The 23,467-nt window shown below is 46.1% G+C and overlaps 2 protein-coding genes across 2 annotated transcripts in view; both read left to right on the top strand.

Annotated features, from left to right (window-relative positions):
* On the top strand, positions 1 to 6,099 carry bag3 (BCL2 associated athanogene 3). The gene is made up of 4 exons (XM_080016613.1): positions 1 to 262; positions 2,615 to 2,959; positions 3,174 to 3,497; positions 3,835 to 6,099. The coding sequence occupies exons 1-4, from the start codon at positions 41 to 43 to the stop codon at positions 4,621 to 4,623; spliced, it is 1,680 nt and encodes a 559-aa protein (XP_079872739.1). The 5' UTR covers positions 1 to 40; the 3' UTR covers positions 4,624 to 6,099.
* Positions 6,100 to 7,785: 1,686 nt separating this feature from the next.
* inpp5f (inositol polyphosphate-5-phosphatase F) overlaps positions 7,786 to 23,467 on the top strand; it is a 17,542-nt gene continuing 1,860 nt past the window's right edge. Inside the window, exons 1-20 of the mRNA XM_080016958.1 lie at positions 7,786 to 8,098; positions 10,564 to 10,644; positions 11,373 to 11,509; positions 12,742 to 12,870; positions 13,089 to 13,256; positions 13,360 to 13,416; positions 13,963 to 14,161; positions 14,888 to 15,067; positions 15,192 to 15,259; positions 16,191 to 16,315; positions 16,427 to 16,504; positions 16,623 to 16,743; positions 16,952 to 17,080; positions 19,434 to 19,551; positions 19,677 to 19,875; positions 20,491 to 20,562; positions 20,652 to 20,725; positions 20,897 to 21,025; positions 21,154 to 21,241; positions 21,359 to 23,467. The exon at positions 21,359 to 23,467 is cut by the window's right edge and continues 1,860 nt beyond it. Of these exons, the coding sequence (XP_079873084.1) occupies positions 8,002 to 8,098; positions 10,564 to 10,644; positions 11,373 to 11,509; positions 12,742 to 12,870; positions 13,089 to 13,256; positions 13,360 to 13,416; positions 13,963 to 14,161; positions 14,888 to 15,067; positions 15,192 to 15,259; positions 16,191 to 16,315; positions 16,427 to 16,504; positions 16,623 to 16,743; positions 16,952 to 17,080; positions 19,434 to 19,551; positions 19,677 to 19,875; positions 20,491 to 20,562; positions 20,652 to 20,725; positions 20,897 to 21,025; positions 21,154 to 21,241; positions 21,359 to 22,496 (3,387 nt within the window). The 5' untranslated portion in view covers positions 7,786 to 8,001 and the 3' untranslated portion in view covers positions 22,497 to 23,467. The remainder of the gene's footprint in view (positions 8,099 to 10,563; positions 10,645 to 11,372; positions 11,510 to 12,741; positions 12,871 to 13,088; positions 13,257 to 13,359; positions 13,417 to 13,962; positions 14,162 to 14,887; positions 15,068 to 15,191; positions 15,260 to 16,190; positions 16,316 to 16,426; positions 16,505 to 16,622; positions 16,744 to 16,951; positions 17,081 to 19,433; positions 19,552 to 19,676; positions 19,876 to 20,490; positions 20,563 to 20,651; positions 20,726 to 20,896; positions 21,026 to 21,153; positions 21,242 to 21,358) is intronic.

Below are 23,467 nucleotides of genomic sequence, written 5' to 3'. Positions count from 1 at the left end.
GCCCCGAAACGCCTCAGCCGCCGGACAGCCAGACAGCCACATGGACGGCATGAGGACACAGTCACCGGTCGTGGCGATGGCGAACAACAACAACCACCACCACCACCACCACCACCACCACCCCCAGCACCACCACCCCCAGACCGACCCCCTGCCCCTCGGGTGGGAGATCAAGATCGACCCGCAGACGGGCTGGCCGTTCTTCGTGGATCACAACAACCGCACGACCACCTGGAACGACCCGCGGCACGACGCCGGGAAGGTAGGCGCGGGGCTGTGCTCGTTTCAGCGGTCGTACTTCTGCGGCGTGTTGTCCGTAAACGGCGGGGACGGACCCCCCCCCACCGCGGCTGAGTCGCGGGCCTCCCCCTCCGCCGCCCGCCGCCCGCCGCCCGCCGCCTCTCCGTGCGGGCGGACCCTGCCGCTTTAACCCCCGTTATTCCTGGCTCATGATCTCAGCGAACGGTTGCACGATGACGCAGCCTGCGCTATGTAAAGTAAAGACCACCCTTTTCAAGTGTGTCTTTGCTGATAAAACCCCCAAACTGGGTGCCAGTGGATGTATGTTCACGTTGCGCTTTGGAAATAACTTTTTTTCCCTACAAGGATTGTTTACACTGGTAGTGACTAATCCGCCTGTTGGCTCCAGGCGAGTGGAGCACCCTTATTTTAAAGTGGCAATCCGTGAGATTATTTTGTAAAAAAAACAAAAACAAAAAAAAACAAAGACGACCCAGATAAAAATAAATCCCATATTTCATGTCTTTGCCGTATTTATTACGCTGGCACTTCATAAGAAACAGCCGGCATGTGAAGCTGGCGTCACATTCCTGGAGCAAGCCGCCATATGTGGTGGATCGCTCGCATTGACTGTGAATGTCGTTCGGCGTTTTTGGGGTTAAAAGACGGTTTGGAAGTCTTTCTCGGTGAAAAACTGCCACAGGGAATCTTGCCACCACCTCGCCCGAAACCCCGACAACTCATTTTCTCCCCTTTCGCACATTCCGCATATTCAAGCTATTTCTCTACGCAATTGAACAGAAGCGATCCTCCAAAAATGGCGACTGGAGTCCATAGCAACCCATAGCAACCACCAAACGTCAAGTTCCCTATCCCGGCGAGAACGCGCAAGAATTTCATAGTCCGTTGTGGCTCTAGCCGGGGTCAGTTAACTGTCGCTATGGGGGGACACTCGCCACCCTCAGATAGAAAAAATACCCACCCACCCCCACCCGCCTCCTCGTGTGGCCGAGAAGAAAAACCCAAACACAAATCAGTAGATCGGGAGAACCGAACACGAGGGCGAACCCGGGATGTCGAAAAGAGTGCGGTGGCACCGGGCTGTCACAGGGCGTCTGTCCGGGAGGGCAGCACTCGCCGCCATGCTAAATTACAAGTGTCGCGAAGAATCCGCTGGAAAGACCCAGCTGTCGGGGGATAAAGACGGCGCGGTGCCTGCGGCGGCATGTGGCGTCCCACAGCGAAATGGCAGAGGGCAAAAAAGGGTCGTTGGGATTCTTTCCCGGCGTTTTGCAAAAAACAACAACAAAAAAAAAACATTTTACCGCCGCAGTCGTGTATTTTGTTTTTGTCGCGCCTGCTTGTGTTTTCCTCCGCGACCGGAGAGGCCAGATCTTTCACCGTGCATACTTTGTGTCGCGGACATTTCATGAACATTGAGTGGTGCGCTATCAATAGACCTGTTGCTTCTACTCCTTTCTGGTTGTCACTGGCAGGTGTCTTCTTAGCACTCGATTGGTTGTCATTACGCTATAAATGCTCCACTTAGTCTTTTGTGTACCCTGACTAAAATAGGAACAGAAACTCTAACTCGGTAGTCCACCTTCAAAGCTGTAGCCCGACTTCATAAATTATCACATTATTACAACACAGTCCATGACAAGTGTAAACAAGGATTCAAATCTGGCTATGTCTTTGACACACGTATGGACTTTATACTTTTTACATGCGTTATTCATACCTTCCTCCGGGTTTTTAATACCTCAGTAATTACACTGTCATCTTGATGGGGACATTTAGAAATAACAACCAATTTTTCGTGACAATATGTCTTGTTTACAAAAGGCTTTGGACAGAATCTCAAGTCTATTGGAATGTGCGTTGAATTTGGCTCGTAACCCTCTCCAATCTACTTGACAACAAATAACAGATCCCTTCATCCAAACGTCTTTATTTCAAATTTCTATTTCAAGGCAAACTGTGCAGGTTTTTAAACCAAAACTGCCCTAAAACCCAGTGATTCAGAGGCGTTATTGACGAGCTGAAGATAAAAGTAAACGTGTGCCTTTATTTAAAAGGCCGCGCGTTGTGACCTCACAAAGTGAAACCAAAACCTTTATGACACACTGGCGTTGGCTGACGCCAACTGATCTGAAACGCGCAGTGAAGCCAAAGAAAACAAGGCAAAAAATAACTGGACAAATCTTTCTCAAGCCACGGTGAACCTGCGCTTCCTCTTTCAAAGTCAATCCAAAAAGACCAAAAAAAAACAGAGCGATAACTCCACAGACTAGCAGGGACTTAAACACTCACACTCTGATTATTATTGTTATTCGTGTGTGTTTAATTGTATTTATTTCCTTGGTCTGTCCAGGTAAACCAGGTGTCTCCCAATGGACCGAGCATACCGCCGGACACGAGCCCCCAGGAGGCGCAGAAGAGCTTCGTGAGGGAGATGAAGCATCCGACCCTCCGCCAGGGCTACGTCCCGATTCCCGTCTTCCACGAGGGCGCAGACCACTGGCAGCAGCAGCAGCAGCACCACCCGTCTTTTTCCTACATCCAGCCGGCCACTTTGCAGAATATTCGCACGGATGGACGAACACCTTCCCCCACACCGGGTCTCCACTGCAGGCCGAGATCCCCGCTGCATGGACATCCAGACGGCAGCTCCCCTGAGGCGAGCAAGTCCTGCTCACCCACTTCACAAACAACCGACGTGAGAACGCAGTTTATTGTCTTTCCTTTAGCAATAGAGGGAGAGGCTGCCTAGGCAGGCTGGATGACCGATAACCGATAATACAGAGTACAACAATGTGTACGCCTTGGTAGACAGACATGACACTGAAGGGCACTGCTCTGAAATCTTTAAATTTAATACATGAATTATTTGTAGTTATTGATCGCTGTGATCTGGTCTTTTTCTCTCGAAGGTGCACAGTGCTCCTTTTCACCAACCCCAGAGACCCGGCAGCACTGGCCTCCAGGCGGGTTACATCCCCATCCCGGTGATCCACGAGGGCGGCGGGGTCCAAGCGCAACCTCAGGCCCAGTTGAACCCCACTGTCTACTCCCAGCGCGTCACGTACCCGGAGCACCAGCAGCCCTTCCACCATCGCCTACAGCCAGAGGAATGGGCGGGGCACTGTGCGCCCATGCAGCCCCCACGGCATCGCGACGCCGCTCCCGTTCACCTCCCGACACAAATGAGAAGTCAGTCTCCCATCATAGCGCAGGTGATGGGAGAGAGGCCGCAGGTAAATTGAACCGCAGAGTCGCTTCCTTAACATGGATTTGTATCCATAGAAGTAAAGAAAAATTATAACAAATGAGCTCATTCTGTCCATTTATTCTGTTGCTACCAAGGGGGGAATGGGATTTTTTTTTAATCTCAAAATGCAAATGATGCACTTCTCTTGGGGATTTTTAATGGAAATATTTATGGGATCAGTAAGTAAATCGGATCAGTAAATATTCGATTAATGAAAGCCAATCGCAATGGCGTGAGCCCTGGGGGGGGGTTGTGGGACGAGGCTAAACAGTACTATCGTGGTATTGAAGGTTTTTTCTTTTATTTTCCCTCGCTTCTCACAGGTCCAGCAGCATGTATCAAGAGACGTACCTGTGAAGGTGGAGCAAGAGACGCCAAACAGTCAGCAGAGGCCGGAGAAAGCCCAGTCTCCACAGTCTTTCCACACGGACACTGACAGCTCAAAGCCTCAACAGCCCCATCAGCCGCCGCCGCCGCCGCCACAGCAACAGCTCCATCAGCCGCCGCCGCAGCAACAGGCGCAGCAGCTTCAACAGGTCCCACCTCAGCCCCAACAACAGCCGCAGCAGCCCGAGCAGCCGGCACAGTCACAGCCGCCCCCGCCCCCGCCCCCACCCCCGAAGCCCCAGCAGCCCGAGCAACCGCCGCAGGCACAGCAGACGGCGAATATCACAGTCCAAATACCTCCCAAAACGGAGCCCCAGGACTCGGCAGCCGCCCCGCCCGGGAAGGACGAAGACGAGCCGGGCGCCCAGTGCTCAAGCCACCCGGGTTTGGCCAAGGTGCAGCAGATAGTAGCGCGAGTCGCCAAACTAGAGCAGGAGGTCAGGGGCTTCGACGGGAAGAAGAACGATAAGAGGTACTTGCTGCTGGAGGAGATGCTAACCAAAGAGCTTTTAGCGCTGGACTCTGTGGACCCCGAGGGGCGCGCGGACGTGCGGCAGGCCAGGCGTGACGGGGTCCGGCGGGTGCAGACCATACTGGAGGCACTGGAGCAGTTGGATGAGCGCCCGAGCGCGCCGGCCCAGGCGGAGGGCGACGGCCCAGCGCAGAAAGGAGAGCCCAGCATGATCACAAAGGAAAACGTGGAGATATCGCGGGAGATATCTTAAGGACTGCACAGCTTTGAAAAAAACACAACAGGGAATGGAGGAGGAAGAGCAAATTTGCTGTATAGTGTTGTGTTGATTAGGCCCAATTGTTAAACTTTTTGAGTTGCATGTAGTGATTACTTCACGGCGTTGGTATTTCCTGGCATTCACCACATAAGTAATGGTTGCTCACATCGATTGTTTTTATTTTTCAATCCAACATTGCTGCCTTTCTTCGTAGTGCCATTGTTATGTGAGCAGGAAAGTTGTCAGAATCACAGTGGTCGCACAGGGGTTTCGGCCAATGTCACTGGCTGCACCCGCGCGGGGGTCCTGGCTTTTTCTGCAATGTATTTTTCTACTCGACTAGACTCACGAAAGCTCGCGGCTGAAACATCTGTTGTACGACGTCCTCAGTATGAACTTTATTTTTCTTGAAAACACATTTGGCCTCTTGACGTCCTTTTTTTTATACTGCGTGAGAACCCCGCGTCGACACCCAATCTGCACCGCCCAGTGTCTTGAGCACAGTGGAGACTTGAAGTGACCACGATTACAGTGTTGCCAATGAATCCAAGTCAAAAAAATAAATATGACATGAGAGGCCTTTTATTGATGAACACTATCTGGGGAAAAAAAAAAGTTTATTTGAAATTTGTGTGTGAAGTTGCCTTTTGTCTCGTCTCGTGAAACACACGCGAAGACTTTAACGTGTTCAGTTGGAGGAACACCAACGGGAATACCAGTGCACACCAGTTTGCATCGGGATATTTCAAGCAGCCGCACAAAACTGTAAAAATCAACAAGCGGAACGCCCCCCCACCCCCCTTCATTGCCGCACGGCTGTTTGTTGGCGTCGCTTTGTCAAAGGGTATAGTGGATTGGTTTATTACACGCTGCTTGAGATGCATTACCTATTTTACTGTCTGCACTTTTGCCATTTGCTGAGAGATCGGCATCACTTCATTACAATTACACGTGTTTTGATTGATATATTGTTTTGTGTTTTGAGTTTTGAGGTTTTTTTTCTTCTGTGAACTGGCTTACTTGTAATTTGGAAAACTTATATGGATATATTTTGAAGCAGATAATATCAGTTCAATGGTGTGTCTTATTGAAGACACAGGGACAATCAGCACTTGTTGCTAAGAATCTTTGATAGACATGGTGTACTTATGAATGCAATCAGAGCCACAATGTGGAATACAATCCACAATAAAATGGCATGAAATTTGATTGAGGCCAAGGGGAATTACCCAATTAATAAAAATGATGGCTGTTCGGGGTTGAAGGACTTATAAGCAAATAAGGTTACAATTATTCATACTAAAATATTAATTTGGCGCTAGTTATTCTAACAGGATCCTAAGATCGCTTATTTTTCAGGCATTAATGATTGTGGCAAGCTATTAACCACAGCTTTAATGTAGCAGGTTATTGCATTGTTGAATTAAGTCACTTTGTTCTTGTTGCAAATAAAAATCTACCTGACATTGATTTTAAGTCATTTCTTTGATCATGCTCTTTGCATAAACTTATATATGTTCAGGTATATATTCATACATATACAGTAAAAGTAGGCACTTTTGATGTTTCACAACATTTGTCTTGGACGGTTATTTTAAATCTTTGCATCGGTGTGTCAATGTCTCGACAACAGATGGTCGGGCCCCAACAGACCCCTGATCACAACAACATGCTTGTGCAATTGAGACCTGAGCCTGGATCTGCAGAACTGTGGCACGTTCCCTAAAGATGCTTTGAACAACCCGCCTGAAGAGAACCTTAAAACTGGACCTCGGAGGAAGGGTGATCACACCAAATATTGGTTTGATTACGTTTTTTTTCTGTTTACCCCACTTTGTAAATTGATCAATAAAGACTCCATGGCATTATTTTTGAAAGCATCCTCACTTAACAGCATTTATTCTCAAGTGCCTAAAACTTTTGCACAGTACTGTGTTTTTGAAAACGTATACCCACACTGTTTGAGGGGTGTGATGTCACAAAGACTGGATTTATCTGCTGCAATATTTTTCTATTTCATCTTGCCTGAAATGTCATAACTGGCACAAAAAGTAGAATATTTTGTAAACCGCTTGCTGAAACCCCCCACAAAGTTATATCACTGTTAAAGGTTGTTTTGATGTATTTCACATGTGTGTGGCTCTAATATTTTGGGAGGTGCAGTGGAAAAATACTAATCATAATAATACTGATAAATAATTATTATGAGTATTATGATAATGATTGTGATTATTATTATTAATCAGTATTATTAGTCAACATTATTATAATAACTATATGCTATTTTATTATATTATACAATTTACAATTTCTATATTAATTGTAATACCAATATAATATTAATTAAAAAGCAGACTAGTAAATGTAATTTAATAAAATAGTCATAATAATAATTACAATCATCAACATCATCATCATGATGATCATCATTATTATAATAATTACGACTATATATATATTTCTTATATCATTATTGTCACAATTGAAGTAATACCAATATCACAATAATAGACTACTAAATATTATATCATATATTATGATAATAATAATAATCATCATCATCATCATCATCAGCATCATCATCATAATCATTATATTAATAACTATTATATTTATTATTAGTATTATATTTATATTATTTTATATCATTATTGTCACAATTGTAGTAATACCAATATTACAATGATATAAAAAATAAACGACTAAATATCACATAATATGTAATAATAATTATAACAGTAACACTCATAATCATCATCATCATCATCGTCGTCGTCATCATCATTATTATCATCATCATAATCATGATCACCATCTTCGTCTTCGTCATCATCACTATAGTAATTACGATTATATATCTATATTCATGATTATTCTACATCATTGTTGTCACATGTGTATTAATACCAACGTTAGAAGAGCGTCGTAAACATGGCGCGGGGGGCGACGTGTGTACGGGGAGGCAGGTAAAGGGTCACGTGGTATTGTTTGGAGCAGGAAACCGACAGTCTCGTAGTGAGCGTAATGGAAAACCGGCGGCGGGGACCGTTTCCTTCCTCGGTGGCGGGGGACCGCCGACACGTTCGCCCTTTCCCTGTCGGTGCCCGTATCTGAGGCCGCGATGCCGCGTCTAGTGAGAGGACACCGGGTCGCCGTCATGTGTCACCGTCAAGCGAGCGGCTTCGTCGTGCGTCCAGCTACTAGCCTGCTAGCTGGGTAGCGTTAGCCGGCTAGCCGAGCAGCCGCTGTGAGGAGCGGCGCGGGGGCGCTCACCGTGAAAGGCGAGGCGGTCTCCGAGCGGACCGACACACTTCGGGGATTCGGGCATTTGTCTGGGGATTTCTGTTTTTGGGAGCCGGGAGAGCGGACGCGATGGAGCTGTTCCAAGCCAAAGACCATTACATTCTCCAGAGCGGAGACCGGGCTCTGTGGTGTAGCCGAAAAGATGGGACCATGACCGTCAAACCCGGTGAGCGGTGTCTTCATATTATACGTCACGATGTATTATTGTTGTTATTATTACAGCATGTTGCTGGATAGTGGGTCCACATCTGTATTCGCCGTAACGGGGAGACATCCTCCCTCCCTCCCTCCCTCCCTCCCTCCCTTCGGTGTGTGTTTTTGTTTTTAAAGTATTGACATATAACAGATGGATGCTCTCCGATCAAATATGCGATCTCTAGGATTCGGGATCTATCGGGTGAGCCGCTTGTATTCGCCCACACCCCGTTGTTCAACTCCGAAGTTATTGGTTTTTCCTACACACACACACACACACACACACACACACACACACACACACACACACACACGCACGCATCACCATGGTACAGCAAAATATGTTGGGGTGTGTCTAATATTTCAGCCTCTCTTCTACCATTGCCCATATTCCGTTTCTAATACCCCAAGTCAAAATCTAAAGGTGGATTATATGCTTTTAATATTTTAATTCATCGATATGTGAAATCCCGAAACACTACTACACCACACACACACACACACCATGTTAGGTCATTGGAAATGCTCATGCACCCAAGGCGGTTGTACCATTAAGACTTTTGTTTTCCGAGTCGATGAAGTCACACCCTTACTTCCGCTCTTATAAAATAGTTCAAATAATTGAGTTTTCAACTGTTGTCTGGAGCCAGAGAACTGGATATGCAGCTTTTTTTTTTTTTTTTTTTGCATCATTTCTCAAGAGAGACAGGGGCAAAGTAAATAAAGACAGAAAACAAGGGTGTTCACACAGTGAACACACAGTGTTGATTGACTGATCAGCCGCTGCTTTGGCTTGTGTGCTGAATTTTGCAGTATCTCACTTAATTCTATGCAAAGCTTTTCTATTGAGGCCCAGTGTCTAATGTTAAAGGGCTGTTCAACCCACAGTCACAGTACTACAGTGCTTAATACCCGACGATTACATTGCTCAAATTACAATCATAAGCTTTGCTTTAACTGTCTCCAATGCGGCACAAGTTTCCAATTACAAACAGATTTTGGGAAATTAAAATTTTTTTGGAGGGGGGGGTTAGAAAAAACTGTCAAAAAAAGATCTAGAAGAAGAATCTTTATTTGTCACACGCCACAACACATGCGGTGACGCCATCCAACACACACACACACATGCTTCAAATGGTGGCCTAGTGTCATTTACTGTGAAAACTCAATCGAACCTACGGTCTTTGCCAACGTCAGTTCGTAATATTTTCTCACCAGGTCAACTCACACGTACACTCCAAGTTATTATTAAAGAGCAACTCATGCACAGCGGTGTCATAAAATGTCCTTGCTGCGCATTTGGATATTACATTTGAATATCGCTGTCTCTTAGAAACAGTTGAGGAGCGACAGCGAAAGCGACAGCGAAAGCTTGCAAAAGTTATCTTGTGTTTTTCTTAACAGTATATGTTTGTGCAGCCAGCCTGAACAGGTTTGGGTTGCACCTCTCCTCCATTATTTAATTGGAAAAGGGTTTCCACTTCGCATTGGGGCTGTTGACACTTATAGCTCACGGTTAACATGTTCCACGATATTACCCGTTCCGAACAGCGCTGGTGTTGTTTAAGTGCTTTAAAAAATGAGATATCAAGACTCCTCTCGCGGTGGAGCCCTAGCCCTCACAGACAATTTCCTCCTACCCTGTTTTTTGGCTGAATGCAACAAGAAGAGCCATTGTCTAGGGCTGCGTACAGGAGATCCTCTCCACCCTGTACTGTGTGTTCGTGTCAGGTTTTTCTGCCTAGCGACACACCCTTCACATTTTTCCCCAGGTTCCACATTATGCCGTTAAATGGGTTTATCCATGCCGGGCCCACTAGTCTTCCTTTTTTGTCATCGGAAATCAAAGTGGAACACATCATTTATAAAGTGCTAGCAAATGGAAACAGGCGTTGTGGTTGTGGGGGAGTGGTTTTGGCGCTATGTGCAGGTTGGGAGGAGCCAGCAACGACAAGAGAGTTGTCAAAGTGGCGCCCCGTGTGAAAACTTGGGCAGAAATTTGGGCAGAAAACCAGACTGTCGGGCGTTTTGTTGACCTGGAAATAAAGACAGACAGCTCTGCAACGGGATCCCAGTTTTGCTGTCAGGAGGGAGAGCCCAAAGATCCAGCAGCTTTTAACAGGCGGAGGGCTATTGTGCTAATAACCCCAATATCCGACAGCTGCGTCCACTGCCAGTTTTCTGTGCTGGCTCCTCCCCCCTGCAGATAGATACTAAAATTAAGTTAAATAAAATAAAACAAAAATAAATGTAGTTTTTGTAACTAGATGGAGTCACCTGCATGCTAGACCTTCTTGTGGGGAATCTGGGGGATAATTCTAAAGACAAAATGGCCACATACTCCAATGACAAACAATGAGCTTGTAACAGATCTTAGGCTCGGCTTCATGTTTTACACACCTTCGTACTGAAGTTAAATCTCTGTTTTCTTTCCAGCGACGGACCTGCTGTTGGCTTGGAACCCCGTGTGTTTGGGCCTGGTGGAGGGTGTCATCGGAAAGATCCAACTTCACACAGGTTCGTCAGCAATTTGGGGAAAAAAAAACGTTTTAACAGTTAATACTTAAATATTTTGTAACCTTTGCACTGTAGAGAGAAATTCTAACCACTTTGGACGCAACCTTCGTTCTGCCATTCTGCACTGAATAGCTGAGGGGTCTGATCATACATCCCTTTTGATTCGTGCCACTTAAATGAAAAGCTCTTGGAAACAATGACTCAAGGAAGAGGATTCCGTTGAGGATGACTTATTTATGAGTTTTGTTTTGCTCCGACACATGGTTCAGACTTTCAGTCGTGTGACGTTGATGTTAAGCAATAATACTCTCCAATACAAGACAATACAGTAATATCACGCCAAGTTAACCTTTATTCACATAGGAAACCATTGTCAAAAAAAAGCATGCGATTAAAAAAAAAAAAATCAACAAAAGAACGAATCAAAGAGTAAGTAGAACACTCTATTCAGTAAAAAAAAAAATCAATAATAGTGCATTTAAAGACTTGTAATAGTCGATCATCCCAGGCCAGTGGCCCCAGATATACAGAAGCTTCAGGGTTTTCTCCCGTATAGAACATGTAGTTTCTCGTGATTCAAATCTCCACGTCGGACATGTTTCCTAACGAACAGAGCTTGTCCGTTCGAGGCAGTCGGGCAGCTGGTTTCGTCACACCTTGCGGAATGTGAGGAATTTGGCACCCGTGACGTGTCTTTCTTACCCCCCTCCGCACTTTCCCCTCGGCAGATCTTCCGCTCGGCCTTGTGCTCATCCGTCAGAAAGCGCTGGTCGGCCATTTGCCAGGAAACCACAAGGTGTTCAAGATCACCAAGATAGCTGTCATCCCTCTGTCCGAGGAGGAGTCTCAGGAGCTGGAGCTGGAGGTGCGCGTGCAAATGTTGTGCTTCCACATGTGAAAACGTCTCTCCTGATATTTCAGACCTGCGCTTGTCAGATTGTTATTGTTATTATTATTTTTATTATTATTAATAAATTATTATTATAATTCTATATTATTATTATATCAGATTTGTCTTTGCAATGCATGAGTCAGTATGAGTCATCTCTTAGGATGGGCTGACAGTGTAAAATGAAACAGTTCTGTGGTCCCCCATTTTCTATTTTTTCTCTCTTTATTTCTCTCTTTCTCTTTCTCTTTCTCTTGCTCTCTCTTTCCCTTTCTCTCGCTCTCTCTCTCTCGCTCTCTCTCTCTCCCTTTCTCTCTCTTCCTTTCTCTCTCTCCTTTCTCGTTCCTCTCTCTCTCCTTTCTCTTTCCCTTTCTCTCTCTCTCTCTCTCTCTCTCACTTTCCCTCTCTCTCCCTCCCTTTCCCACGCACACTAAGATTGCTGTAGAATTTAGATAAAAGGGTAACCAAGTGACCTCTGAAGAGAAAGTATTCTTGCTAAGGTTTTAGTCTTTCAGGGCAGCGTCATGGATGACGAGACAGAATACTTTCAAGTGAGTAATATCTGAGGTGGATAATCGCTGCTTCGCTGCCACTCTAGACCCCGTTCTTCTGTAGCGTACATCCTCCTAGTACAGTACAACGATTGTTCCTCTCCCTCTGGCTAGGAGTCCTGTAGCTCAGTGTGATGAGTAGATGTTGTTGAACGCATTAGTTGAGGATTCTATTTACTATTGTCTTTATATAGTCATGTATTGTTTGTGGTGGTTAAAAGTTGGATATAGACATGTGTATGTTTATTGTTTTGGCTAAATACGTTCCTTGCCTTCATCTAAGTCCATATTCTGCCACTCACTTTTACTGGTAGCTTCTGTGGTTTCCAACACACTGTTGTTCAAACTGTCCCATGAAAAGGAAACTATTTGTCTGGCCTAATCGTTTTTATTGGCTACGACAGATTGGTCCAAATACTGTAAGATTATGTTGTGCTGAGATTGTGAATGAAGCAATCCAGCTAGCCAGAACCGGTTTCATTGTTATTGTCGCTTTCTTGATAATTGATAACCCCCAATGAGCAATAACAAATGAAAGTCGGAGGGAAGCTAGCGGTAAAAGTATATGGATTAACAGGGTAAGAAACCTATACAGCCAGTGATGTGATCTATCTCTTTATTTCTAAAACAAATTTTATTTTATTTTTTAAATATCAGCTGTGCAAGAAGCATCATTTTGGCATCGACAAAGCGGAGAAACTGACCCAGTCTCCAGACGACTCCAAGTTTCTGATGAAAACTTTGAGCCAGATCAAATCTAATGTGGCCGTTCCCATCAAGAAAAAGGTAGGATTGTCACGCAGTTCTTAAAGTGCTCATTTTTCTTTTTCCCCCAATTTGTTTTTCATTTTTTGTTTAGGTTATGTTTGACATATAATTTTTTTTTCTTTTTGAATATTTTTAAAATGTTTTCCTTCCTTCCTTTTCCCCTGTCACATGACTGCTCTTTACTTTCACTACCCACCCACCCACCTTCCCAAAACCAGTATTCCCCTGCCTTTCAGGTAAAGGAGAACAAGGAGAAGGAACGCCTGGAGAAGCGGCTCCTCGATGAGTTATACAAGATATTCATGGACTCAGACTCCTTCTACTACAGCATGACCTACGACCTCACGAACACTGTGCAGCGGCAGGGAGACTCCAACAAGTCTGCGCTGCCTCTGTGGAAGCAGGTCAGATGCCATTAGTCGCACAAAGCATTTAAAAACTAGTCATCCACAAAATGACAAAATCCAAACACTGTCTGACTCGGGGTCTTTTACTCCCTTTTTAAAGGTTGACGACCGTTTCTTCTGGAATAAGCACATGATTCAGGAGCTCATCGACCTCCAGGTAATTTCTGTGAAGGGACGAAACTATGAATCACACGCCTCCCTGCTTCTCCGATGTACTCAGCTTGCCGTTGGCCATCCCCAAATGCCCTAACAGCTGTTTGCTAGATTCGGGGATATGTACATCTAAAAGTTTTCTAATGCTCATGAAGCACAGACAGCCGAGGCAGTGGCACGTCCCCATACCTGGAGCTCTATCAGGACAAATATTAAAAGTCACTCTTCGTCTTGCGTAATGTCCCAGCGGTGACATTTGTCACTTCTTTTGCATTAGAGGGTTGTATATTGCTTGCTTTCAACCTCATGAAAAAGCACAGGTTATTATTTTTTTGAAGAAGAACTGACACCGGTACGCCCACCATTTAACTTTTATTCCAAAGAAGAGAATTGCCAGGAGACAGAGTAGAGGAGGAAATGAGACGGAAAGCATTTTTCGTCTCAGTTCTCTCTGCCAGCAGGTCCAGACGGGTGAAAAACGTCACCTCTCGTCCCTCTTTTGGCGCAGCGCAAACGTTCTCGCTCTCATCTTACCTGTTAATTGCCGTAGGTCCCGGAGGTGGACTTCTGGGTGACGCCCATCATCCAGGGCTTCGTCCAGGTGGAGGAGCTGGTGGTGAACTACAACGAGAGCCCAGACGAGGAGCGGAGCAGCCCCGAGACCCCGCCACAGGAGGTGACCTGCGTGGACGACATCCACCCTCGCTTCACCGTGGCCCTTATCTCCAGGCGCAGCCGCCACCGGGCAGGTACGGCGCGACGCAAGGCTACACTCTCAGATGAATACCTATAAAGCCCCAAAAATGTTCTGGTTCTATTGTTTAATTTATTAATAAGGGGGGGCATGTACCCCAACTCTTTCACACTTTCACCAGTAGTTGCTGTGGCTGCTATGTGGAGAACAAGGATGCTCTTTCCCTTTCAGTATCATTAATGTACTTCTGTTTATGCAAAATGGATCGTAACCTTCCCTCGCAAGGACACCTAAAAAGGACTGGCTAGTACAATGTAGGCTATCGCTTGTCAATATAAAAGGGCTATTTTTCAAGGTGTGTTGCTCAGACTGCAAACAAAGCTGCTTGGCTGATTAGAAACCACCTCACTGTTGAACTACAGTAAGGGAAAAGTTATTCCCTTTATCGCTAATTGGTTGCCTACATTTGTTATATTTGCCTGGGGCGTTTGACTCGTCTTTACATTCAAGTCAGAAGTGTTTTTTAACACTCGGATTTGCGATGGAAGTCAAAGGATGGAGGAAGGAAAAAAAAAAAAGAAAAAAAACAACAACAAAAAAAAACCCCACAGCTGTCCCAGAAGCTTCCGGTAAAAGTGGGTGAGGGTTAGTACGGACATATCAAGGCACCTGCAGTGAAACGTTGTACAAAGCCTCCAAATGTCTTTATTGGAACCCTGCTCAGTTACGTCAGCTCTGTCTAGGTAATGAGTAATATACACCCCCTCCTTTCCTGCCAAAGGGATGCGCTATAAACGCAGAGGAGCAGACACCGACGGACACGTTGCCAACTATGTGGAGACGGAGCAGCTGATCCACGTGCACAGCCACACACTGTCCTTTGTGCAGACCCGCGGCTCAGTGCCCGTCTTCTGGAGCCAGGCAGGCTACCGCTACAACCCCCGGCCTCGGCTGGAGAAAGGTCAGTGTGGGCCCTGCCGATCACGCCGTCCTCACGACAGGCTGCTACAGCTTTGACATCTCTTTATTTTTTTTTGTAATTGCTGTAGAGTTCGTTTTCATGGTGTACCTTCCTGTCATTTCAGGGGAGAAGGAGACGGTTCCTTATTTTGCCGCCCACTTTGAAGAGCAGCTAAAACTCTACACAAAACAGGTGAGATGGAACACTACCAATCGAGGTCTGTGAATTCAAAACAAATACACTTGCTGTGTAGTACTGTTTAATAATAGTAGGGATGCACCGATTTATCGGCTGTACATCGGTATCGACCGATATTCCCCTTGTTGACTTCATCGACCGATCTGCAAATACGATGACATTCACCGATGGCAGTGGCCAGGTTTATCTGGTGTGTCGCGTCAATTTTGCGCAGGCTAAATGTTGCCGTGTTTCCTCCCCAGGTATATTGACAGCTCCCAAAGTATATTTTGCCACTCATTTTAGGCATTTGAAAAAAAATATATATACATATTTTATTATTTCTTTATCAGTCCGAGAGAACGACGCCATCTGCGATCGATTAACTTGTGGACTTGTTCGCTGGTATTGCGTTGGAAGGCATGGACACGGCTCTCTGGTTCAGGTGGATGTGAAAGCGCTCCAAGCAGGAAGTGATGCTGCGTTCACAGGAACCCGGGAAACTGTGTCGGTAATTGCTGGTAGTTGCGCCCCCGCTGCAAAATATGAAAGAATTCTTCCAAAAATATTGTGATATTTGATTTGTCAATATCGCCCAGCCTATACTTTAATTTGTCAAAACTCAAGTTCAGTCTCTAATAACTGACTCTCGGTCCATTTGTTGCCTCCTTTTGGACAGATAATCAGGCTATTTTAGTAGGTCAGGTTTATTTGGTTAGGGAATACACTAGAAGGTCAATTGTGGTCGTAGTGTTATTGATTACTGGAATGAACCAGCATGTAGAGAGTCTCCAAACCATCTTTGATTTAGCAGCAATGCAGCCCCACAAAGCGCACAGTCGGCACGAACCCGAAGGCTTGCGGTAAACTGGTCTTCTTTCCGCGGGCCACATGCAAGTGGCTTAATGCAACCACTAAGCAAAGGATCCACTGTCATTTTCATCAGGTCATCATCAATTTAGTGGACCAAAATGGACGCGAGAAGATCATCGGTGATGCATATCTGAAACAAGTCCTCCTGTGCAACAATCCAAACCTCACATACGTCTCATTTGACTTCCACGAGCACTGGTAGGAGACACTCTGCTCTCGAATGAGTAACAATGAGTGAAAAAATATAAAGTCCACATCACTGCCTTTCATGTTTTTATTCACTTCCTCTTAATTCTTTCCGTTCCCCAGTCGCGGTATGAAATTTGAGAACGTGCAAACGCTGACGGATGCCATCTCTGACATCATCACCGACATGAGATGGGGATGGTGGGTGTCCTCCTGACTGACGTTTGTTTCGATGTTGGGCCGCAATAACTCTCTACCTCTCCTTCCTCACTCGCAATCAAATTAAACTCACCTTGAGCGCGCGCCTCCTCTTCTGCAGGGTGGACCAAGCCGGAGTTATCTGTAAGCAGGAGGGAATCTTCAGGGTCAACTGCATGGATTGCCTCGACAGGACCAACGTGGTGCAGGCGGCCATTGCTCGGGCAGTGATGGAGCAACAGGTGAGTTTTAACTCGGTTGCACCCCCGTTTTATAACTACAATATTAGCGATACAGTATATCGGCCGGACCCAATCATAGGAGGGTGAAGTTGTGTCCTGAATTGGTAAATTTCAAATGGTTTCAAAGAGTTAGGAAAATAACTGATAAAGTATCCTAGAAGTAAGAACAAATGTTCCGCGGTCAGTGACTTTCCACTTCCTCCTGCAGCTGAAGAAGCTCGGTGTGATGCCTCCGGAGCAGCCACTTCCTCCAAAGTGTTACAGGATCTACCAAGTCATGTGGGCCAACAACGGGGACACCATCAGCAGACAATACGCCGGCACGGCCGCCCTTAAGGTATCCTCCTACTTTTCAACCTTTATTTACTATAGAAAATCATTGGGGACATGCCCTCGTTTACATTGATGAGGAGAGTACATCAGAATAAATACCAGGATAAATACACACAAAAAAACATCAAAAGAACACAGTCAAACACAGTTAAAACAGTTACATTCATGGGCGAAGCAGTTTGCACTCATGGTCCTCAAAGGTAACCCTTTATATTAAGGTGCTTATAATAAGCATTGGTTAATTGTCAATGAGGTCCTTAAAGATGCTTATTAATATTATTGTGTTAATAATAGCATTTATAAGCTGTTAACTATGCACTTATTAACAGTTAACTAAGCTTTTATTATGTGTTTATGAAATGATATAAGTGTTAATAACAGCATTTATTAGCAGCTGACTGTGCAGTTTACTATGCTTTTCGTAAATATACGTTTCGTAGATATGTGTCTTTCAACATTGAAGTAAATTATATATTGTAAAAGATATTCTGAAAACGTTATATAAAACAACACTAACAACACAAGTTGGAACCAGCAGCCAACAACCAGTTTAATGACGGAGTCCGCCATCCTATTGTTTTCCAAGGAGGTGTGGTGGACGGTGCTTAACTTTTGCGGTGTGACGTCATCAACAAGTGACAACAACGCAGACCAATCAGGAATGCCCTTAATTTGCGACTGCAATTTTTTGCGTATTTATTAAATTTTTATTTTATTGCTTCTTATGTGACCTGAACATCGTGACTCAAGTGTGGATGTGTGTATCTCATTTATTTTATTATAATAGCATTTTCAATTATATCCTTTGAAAATAATTGAAAATGGCTATTACAGGATACACAGTCGACACATTATTGGCATCATGAGGATAGAGGTTGGAGAAGAAACAGCAGAGGAGAGGAAAAGTACAGAGGGGGGGAAAAAAAATCAGCATGACACATGAGAAAGAAGAGGAAAAACAGGGATGGATCGAACAGCAGAAAAGGGACAGAGGAGGCTGGGAATAGACGGAGAGAGACAGTTATAATTCTCACTCATTTCTATTTGTATCTCTCAACTGCAAGTCTACATTTTGCTGTTTTATTTTTAGCTAGAGAGAGAGAGAGAGAGAGAGAGAGAGAGAGAGAGAGAGAGAGAGAGAGAGAGAGAGAGAGAGAGAGAGAGAGAGAGAGAGAGGAGAGAGAGAGAGAGAGAGAGAGAGAGAGAGAGAGAGAGAGAGAGAGAGAGAGAGAGAGAGAGAGAGAGAGAGAGAGAGAGAGAGAGAGAGAGAGAGAGATTCAGTCGCTTAAGGTTCCTGATTGGTCGGTTGATGACATCATACCGCAGAAGACAAGCGCCGCCCACCACACGGTACTCCGTGGAAAACAACAGGATGGCGGACGTCTTCATTAAACTATTATTATTATATTTGTATCGAACCAGTTGGTTGCTGGCTTGTGTTGATGTGATTGGTGTTTATATGACGTTTTCCGAATATCTTATACAATGTACAATTTACCTCAATGTTGAAAGATACTGGATATATAATTGTACTAATAATTGTACTTTTTTTATTCAAAGGCCTGTTTGAGGCTATGTTTTATAGAACATTCACTTTCTGGCCATTTATGTGAAAGTGATGAAAACTAAAAAAAAAAAAAAAAGTTTTTCCAAAGAGCTGTCTTAAAGTGTGTTGTGCATCACCACTAAAATATTGTATTTATATGTTATTTTTATCAACCTTGACCACATGTAGTGCTCATTCCAGATGGGGGAGCTGCGAAAGAGAGGAGAGGGGAGACGGCCTCAATTATTCGCTTTGTTTCTATACAAATATCCGATATCCAGTCCACTTACTGACAAGTGTCTCAGTGTGAAATTTAAAAGTTACCTTTTGATCGAGCCAAATACCAAGGTATTTGTACTTCGGGGCCCTTCCAATAGTGTGTCCATTCAGAATGGTAATGTGCAACTATTGTCCACAATATTACTGGCTCTAGATGGATAACATATAACTAGTCTTGTTTGAATTCAGGACTAATTCAAAATGAAAAAGTGTGTCTTGCAATTTTTCAAAGGCTTGTAGGATTTCAGTGGCTGAATGTGCAGTATCAGCGAAGCGACACAGAACCGTATCACCCGCAATATTGTTGATATAAACTGTGAACAAGATAGGACCCAATATTGAACCCTGTGGAACCCCTTTTGACACTGGTGAAAATACAGAACGATCATTTCCCAAAATCCCACATTGCCGCATCACTTACGTAAACTCATCCACCTAAAAGAAAATAGCAACGCGCTTCACCGGGCTTGTGGTACTTCCGGTACGGATCAACAGTCGTGCATCAGGAGTCATAGTGTTTTAATAATCGTAGGGAGACTTCACCCGGACGGGGGAGAGAAAACTCGCCGGCGTGATGAAGGACGGAGTGAACTCAGCCAACCGCTACTACCTAAACCGCTTCCGAGACGCGTACAGACAAGCGGTCATCGGTAAGGATGAAAACCGTTCTGCCGCCAAAACTTCCATTAAAGGCCAGGTCGTCTCTGCAGAAACGGCCTCGCCAGGGCTGACGCCAACGCTGCCTCATGCCTCTCTCGCTCTCTCTGCCTCGCAGACCTCATGATGGGCCTGCCGGTCACGGAGGACCTGTACTCCATTTTCAGCAAGGAGAAGGAGCACGAGGAGCAGGAGAAGGAGAGCCAGCGGGGAGCCCAGGAGCAGGTCAGCCTCCTGCTGCAGACCTACATGCAGCTGCTGCTGCCCGACGACGAGAAGTTCCACGGGGGCTGGGCCCTCATCAACTGCGACATGAGGTTGGTGGAGACTTTCAGACTGAGCCGCGATGGTGGAGTTTGTGTTTTTACATCGGGGACAGGGAGGTGTAATGTATTCTGGTCTGCTTACATTGAAGGATGAGCGTGTCGTTTTTCAAGACAGGCCTTTATTAAAATGGTGGTTCCCACTTTACTATTGAGAAACTTACCACTCTGCGTCAGCTTGTCACAGTGTTTAAATGCAGTCTAACGGGCCAAAGTAAAAGAAAAAAAAAACTTAACGTTAAATCTACTCCTTTTGGAAAATTGCTCACCATATAGTCAGGCAGTCTTTATACGTTTTAAGATATAAAATGCTTGCAAACTGCATTTTCTCAGGATTTGATTTTATGTTGTTATTTTGCACAGTTATGCTTTGTATGAACTGTGGTAATTGCAAAAAAATAAAAGATCGGAATAAAATGTGATATCACTGTGGTTCAATACAGGTTTAAAAAATATCTGCCAAGACACTGTGGATTATATTGCGCGTTTCCCATTTCCGAAAACAATTTAAGACGGACAAGTTTCTCACTAGTAAGCGATCAGCGAGGTGTTAAGGTCTGGGTTGAAAACTAGCAGCCTGGTCCTCATGATTCTGCTGCATCTCTCCAGCATCATAGACGCTGCCAACAAAGATGTGGACGTCTTGCTGCTTCTGTCAAACAACGCTTACTACATCGCATAGTGAGTAAAGCCTCTGGGAATGTAAGGCATTTGTTCTGGGTGTGTTTGTTTTTCGAGCCCGATTAAAGTTTGAATCCATTTTCCGGCAGCTACGATGAAGAGGCGGATAAAGTCAACCAGTACCAGCGCCTTAATCTGGAGGGTTTGGAGAAGATTGAGATCGGTGAGCAGCCAGTTTCGCTGGAAGGAGAAGTGGAAATCAATCAGTCACTCGACACTTCCCCAAGCAGCTTCTCAGTTTCCCCCTCAGCATTTTCACTCCCCTTGTCGCGCCGCGCGTAGAAAGTGAGCGGCAAACGCGGTAAAGTGTCTGCGTTTTTTGCTTTGTCGGCAGGTCCGGAGCCCACTCTCTTCGGGAAGCCAAAGTTCTGCTGTATGCGTCTGCATTATAGGAACGAGGAGACCGGCGGATACTTCCACACGCTGCGAGCCGCGACGCGCAATCCGGAGGATGACGGTAAAGGTGAGGGCGCAGCCGTTGAAAAAGATGTTTAAAGGGATCTTTCTCGAAACCCAAACACGGCACACGCCCAAGTGGTATAGTGCGGCGGCCGTCGCCCCGATTTATTTGTATTTATTTATTTTTTTCAGACACGTTGCAATGCATAGCGGAGATGCTCCGCATCACGAAGCAGGCCACGGGGCTCGACCTGCTCGTGGTTGAAAAGAGGCTGGAGAGGTAGGCGCTAGGCGGTGACTCATCACCTCCCCCCTTACTTTCTTTTACATCCGTCTTGAAAGGATGTGAAATGTGTGTTTTGAGTTTTATTTTTTATTTTTTGTTCCCCCGTTTCAGGCGGCAGAGTAAACCCCACGAGGACATTATGGGCATCCAGGCCAAGGCGACAGACCAGGCGCAGGTCGGCTCTGGCCTGGCGCAGGGCAAAAGCTTCCTCCTCAACAAGTTCTCCTCCCTCAATCAGAAAGTGAAGCAGACCAAAACCAACATGGGGCCCTTCAAGCCCCTCGGGAGGCTCGGCAACTTCTCCAAGCCCGACGTCAAGGTCAACTTCCTGAAGCCCACCATGCACGTCAATCTGTGGAAGTCGGACAGCAGCTTGGAGACGGCGGACGGGAATCCCGGCGCCGGGGCGCTGAAGGACCTCAGGGACGATCACTCGGGGATGTCCTCGGACTCGGACTCCTACAACTCGGACCCGGAGCACCCGTGTTCCGGGTCCTTGGAGAACGTGGACTACGTGTTGCCCAGCTGCGGCATCGTGGCGTCGAACCCGCGGCTGGGCGGTCGCTCGCAGTCCATCAACAGCGTGGAGCTAAACATCCCCTCTGTTATCCGGGTCACTGGCTGCGACGACAAGCAGCAGGAGGACCCCTCCCCAACGGCCGACGACAAGTCCCCGGGGGCCGCCTCCGTGGCAGAAGAGGCCATCCTGATCGATTTCGGGACCCCCATCGACGCCTACTGCCACCAGTTCATCCAGGACGCGCAGACGAAACCCGTCGAGGTTTTCGGAGAGCAGAAGCCGGCCGCAGTGCCCCCACAGAACCCATCCGGGCCCCCTGGGGGCCACGCGGACTCAGACCAGCAGTCAGAGCATCAGGGGTCGCAGCTCCCCAGGCCGTCCCAGCTGGACGTCCAGTCCACTACCTCCGGCTCAAGCCTCCTCAGCGTCCAGAAGCCCAGCTCCGCCGCCTCGGGGGGCTCCCAGAGGAGCCTTTCCTCTCAGGTGGAGGGCAGCCTGGGGCCCTCGCCCGCCGACAGCAACGGCAGCCGCGTGGTGTCGCCCTTCGCCAAGATAAAGAGCTCCATGGTGCAGGTGGCCAGCCTCACCCAGGCGGGGCTCACCCAGGGCATCAACTTTGCCGTGGCGAAGGTCCAGAAGAGCCCCGAGCCGGACGCCGTCAACGAAACCCAGGAGAGCGAGCTGAGGGCGATGTTCACACAGTGCCAGACCAGGATCATCCAGATCTAGCCGGCGGCGGTCTCAGCCGGGAGCAGGACGCTGCAGCGGTAACACGTGTGAAGGCTTCCAGCACGGTAGCGGTAGCATAACCTCACAGGTAGCCACGTCTTTGTTGGGAACGTTGCTTCTAAATTTGCCCCTCAAATCAATCCGTCTGACCTTTCACGACGACTTGAACAGGCGTCGCGGTAAATAAGTCCAATGGAACGATGAGGATGATGATGTTTACATGTAAACAGCGATGCAGTTACTGCTTCTGTGAAAATAATTACACGAGAGGTTTTGCAACATTAAGTTTATAGCCCCATTTTTATTCATTATGGCATATATACATTGCATCGTTTTTTATTTTTTATTTTTTTTTAAGCGTGTCACTCTCCTTCTGTTAACAGGCCCAAGTTGATATAAGTTATCATCTGTTTTCCTTCCGTTCAGGGTCATGGTTTTTTTTCTTTAAGCACAGATATTTTTATTTATTTATTATTTTTTTAATATATCAAAGGTTGGCCAATATGAATACCCAGACAAATATTTGAACCTAATTCAAATGATCTCATCTGGGGGAAAACATGGACGGCGGGATAAGTTCATGGTGTTTGGAATGACAGCCGTACTCGGTTTAACGTGCATCCAAAGTGTAAAAAAAAAAAAAAAAAAGCTCCCGAAATCCTGCCGATATTGGAGCGGATCACATTCTAGTCGTATTGGGTATGAATACACAAGGATAACAAGTCACGGAGGTGACGCAGCTGATGGCACGGTGTTCCGCGTCAGAGAGGACATCGCGGTTCTTCTCAGGTTCTCAGAGCCGCCGTGGCTGGAGCGCCGGTGTACATGTAAACGTCTCAGCATCCCTTGTACCTCGTGTGCAGTTCCTTTGAACGGATTTCTCGCCGCGTCTGCATTTAGAGAACGGGTTTGAGGGCCGGCGTAACACCCGACCCGTTTGTCACGAGACCGGCTCCGCGCCCGATCCCATT

The sequence above is a fragment of the Zeus faber genome (genome assembly GCF_960531495.2).
Source record: "Zeus faber genome assembly, chromosome: 16".
Classification (NCBI taxonomy): Eukaryota; Metazoa; Chordata; class Actinopteri; order Zeiformes; family Zeidae; genus Zeus; species Zeus faber.
The sequence above is the reverse complement of the archived record's forward strand: the minus strand, read 5'-3'. Positions and strand labels throughout refer to the sequence as shown.

Bases quoted from the DNA above. Each gene is read 5' to 3' on its own strand.
- bag3 (XM_080016613.1), top strand. From the start codon at position 41: ATGGACGGCATGAGGACACAGTCACCGGTCGTGGCGATGGCGAACAAC. The intron at 263-2,614 runs GTAGGCGCGGGG...TGGTCTGTCCAG, and splicing joins CGCGGCACGACGCCGGGAAG to GTAAACCAGGTGTCTCCCAA. The intron at 3,498-3,834 runs GTAAATTGAACC...CGCTTCTCACAG, and splicing joins TGATGGGAGAGAGGCCGCAG to GTCCAGCAGCATGTATCAAG.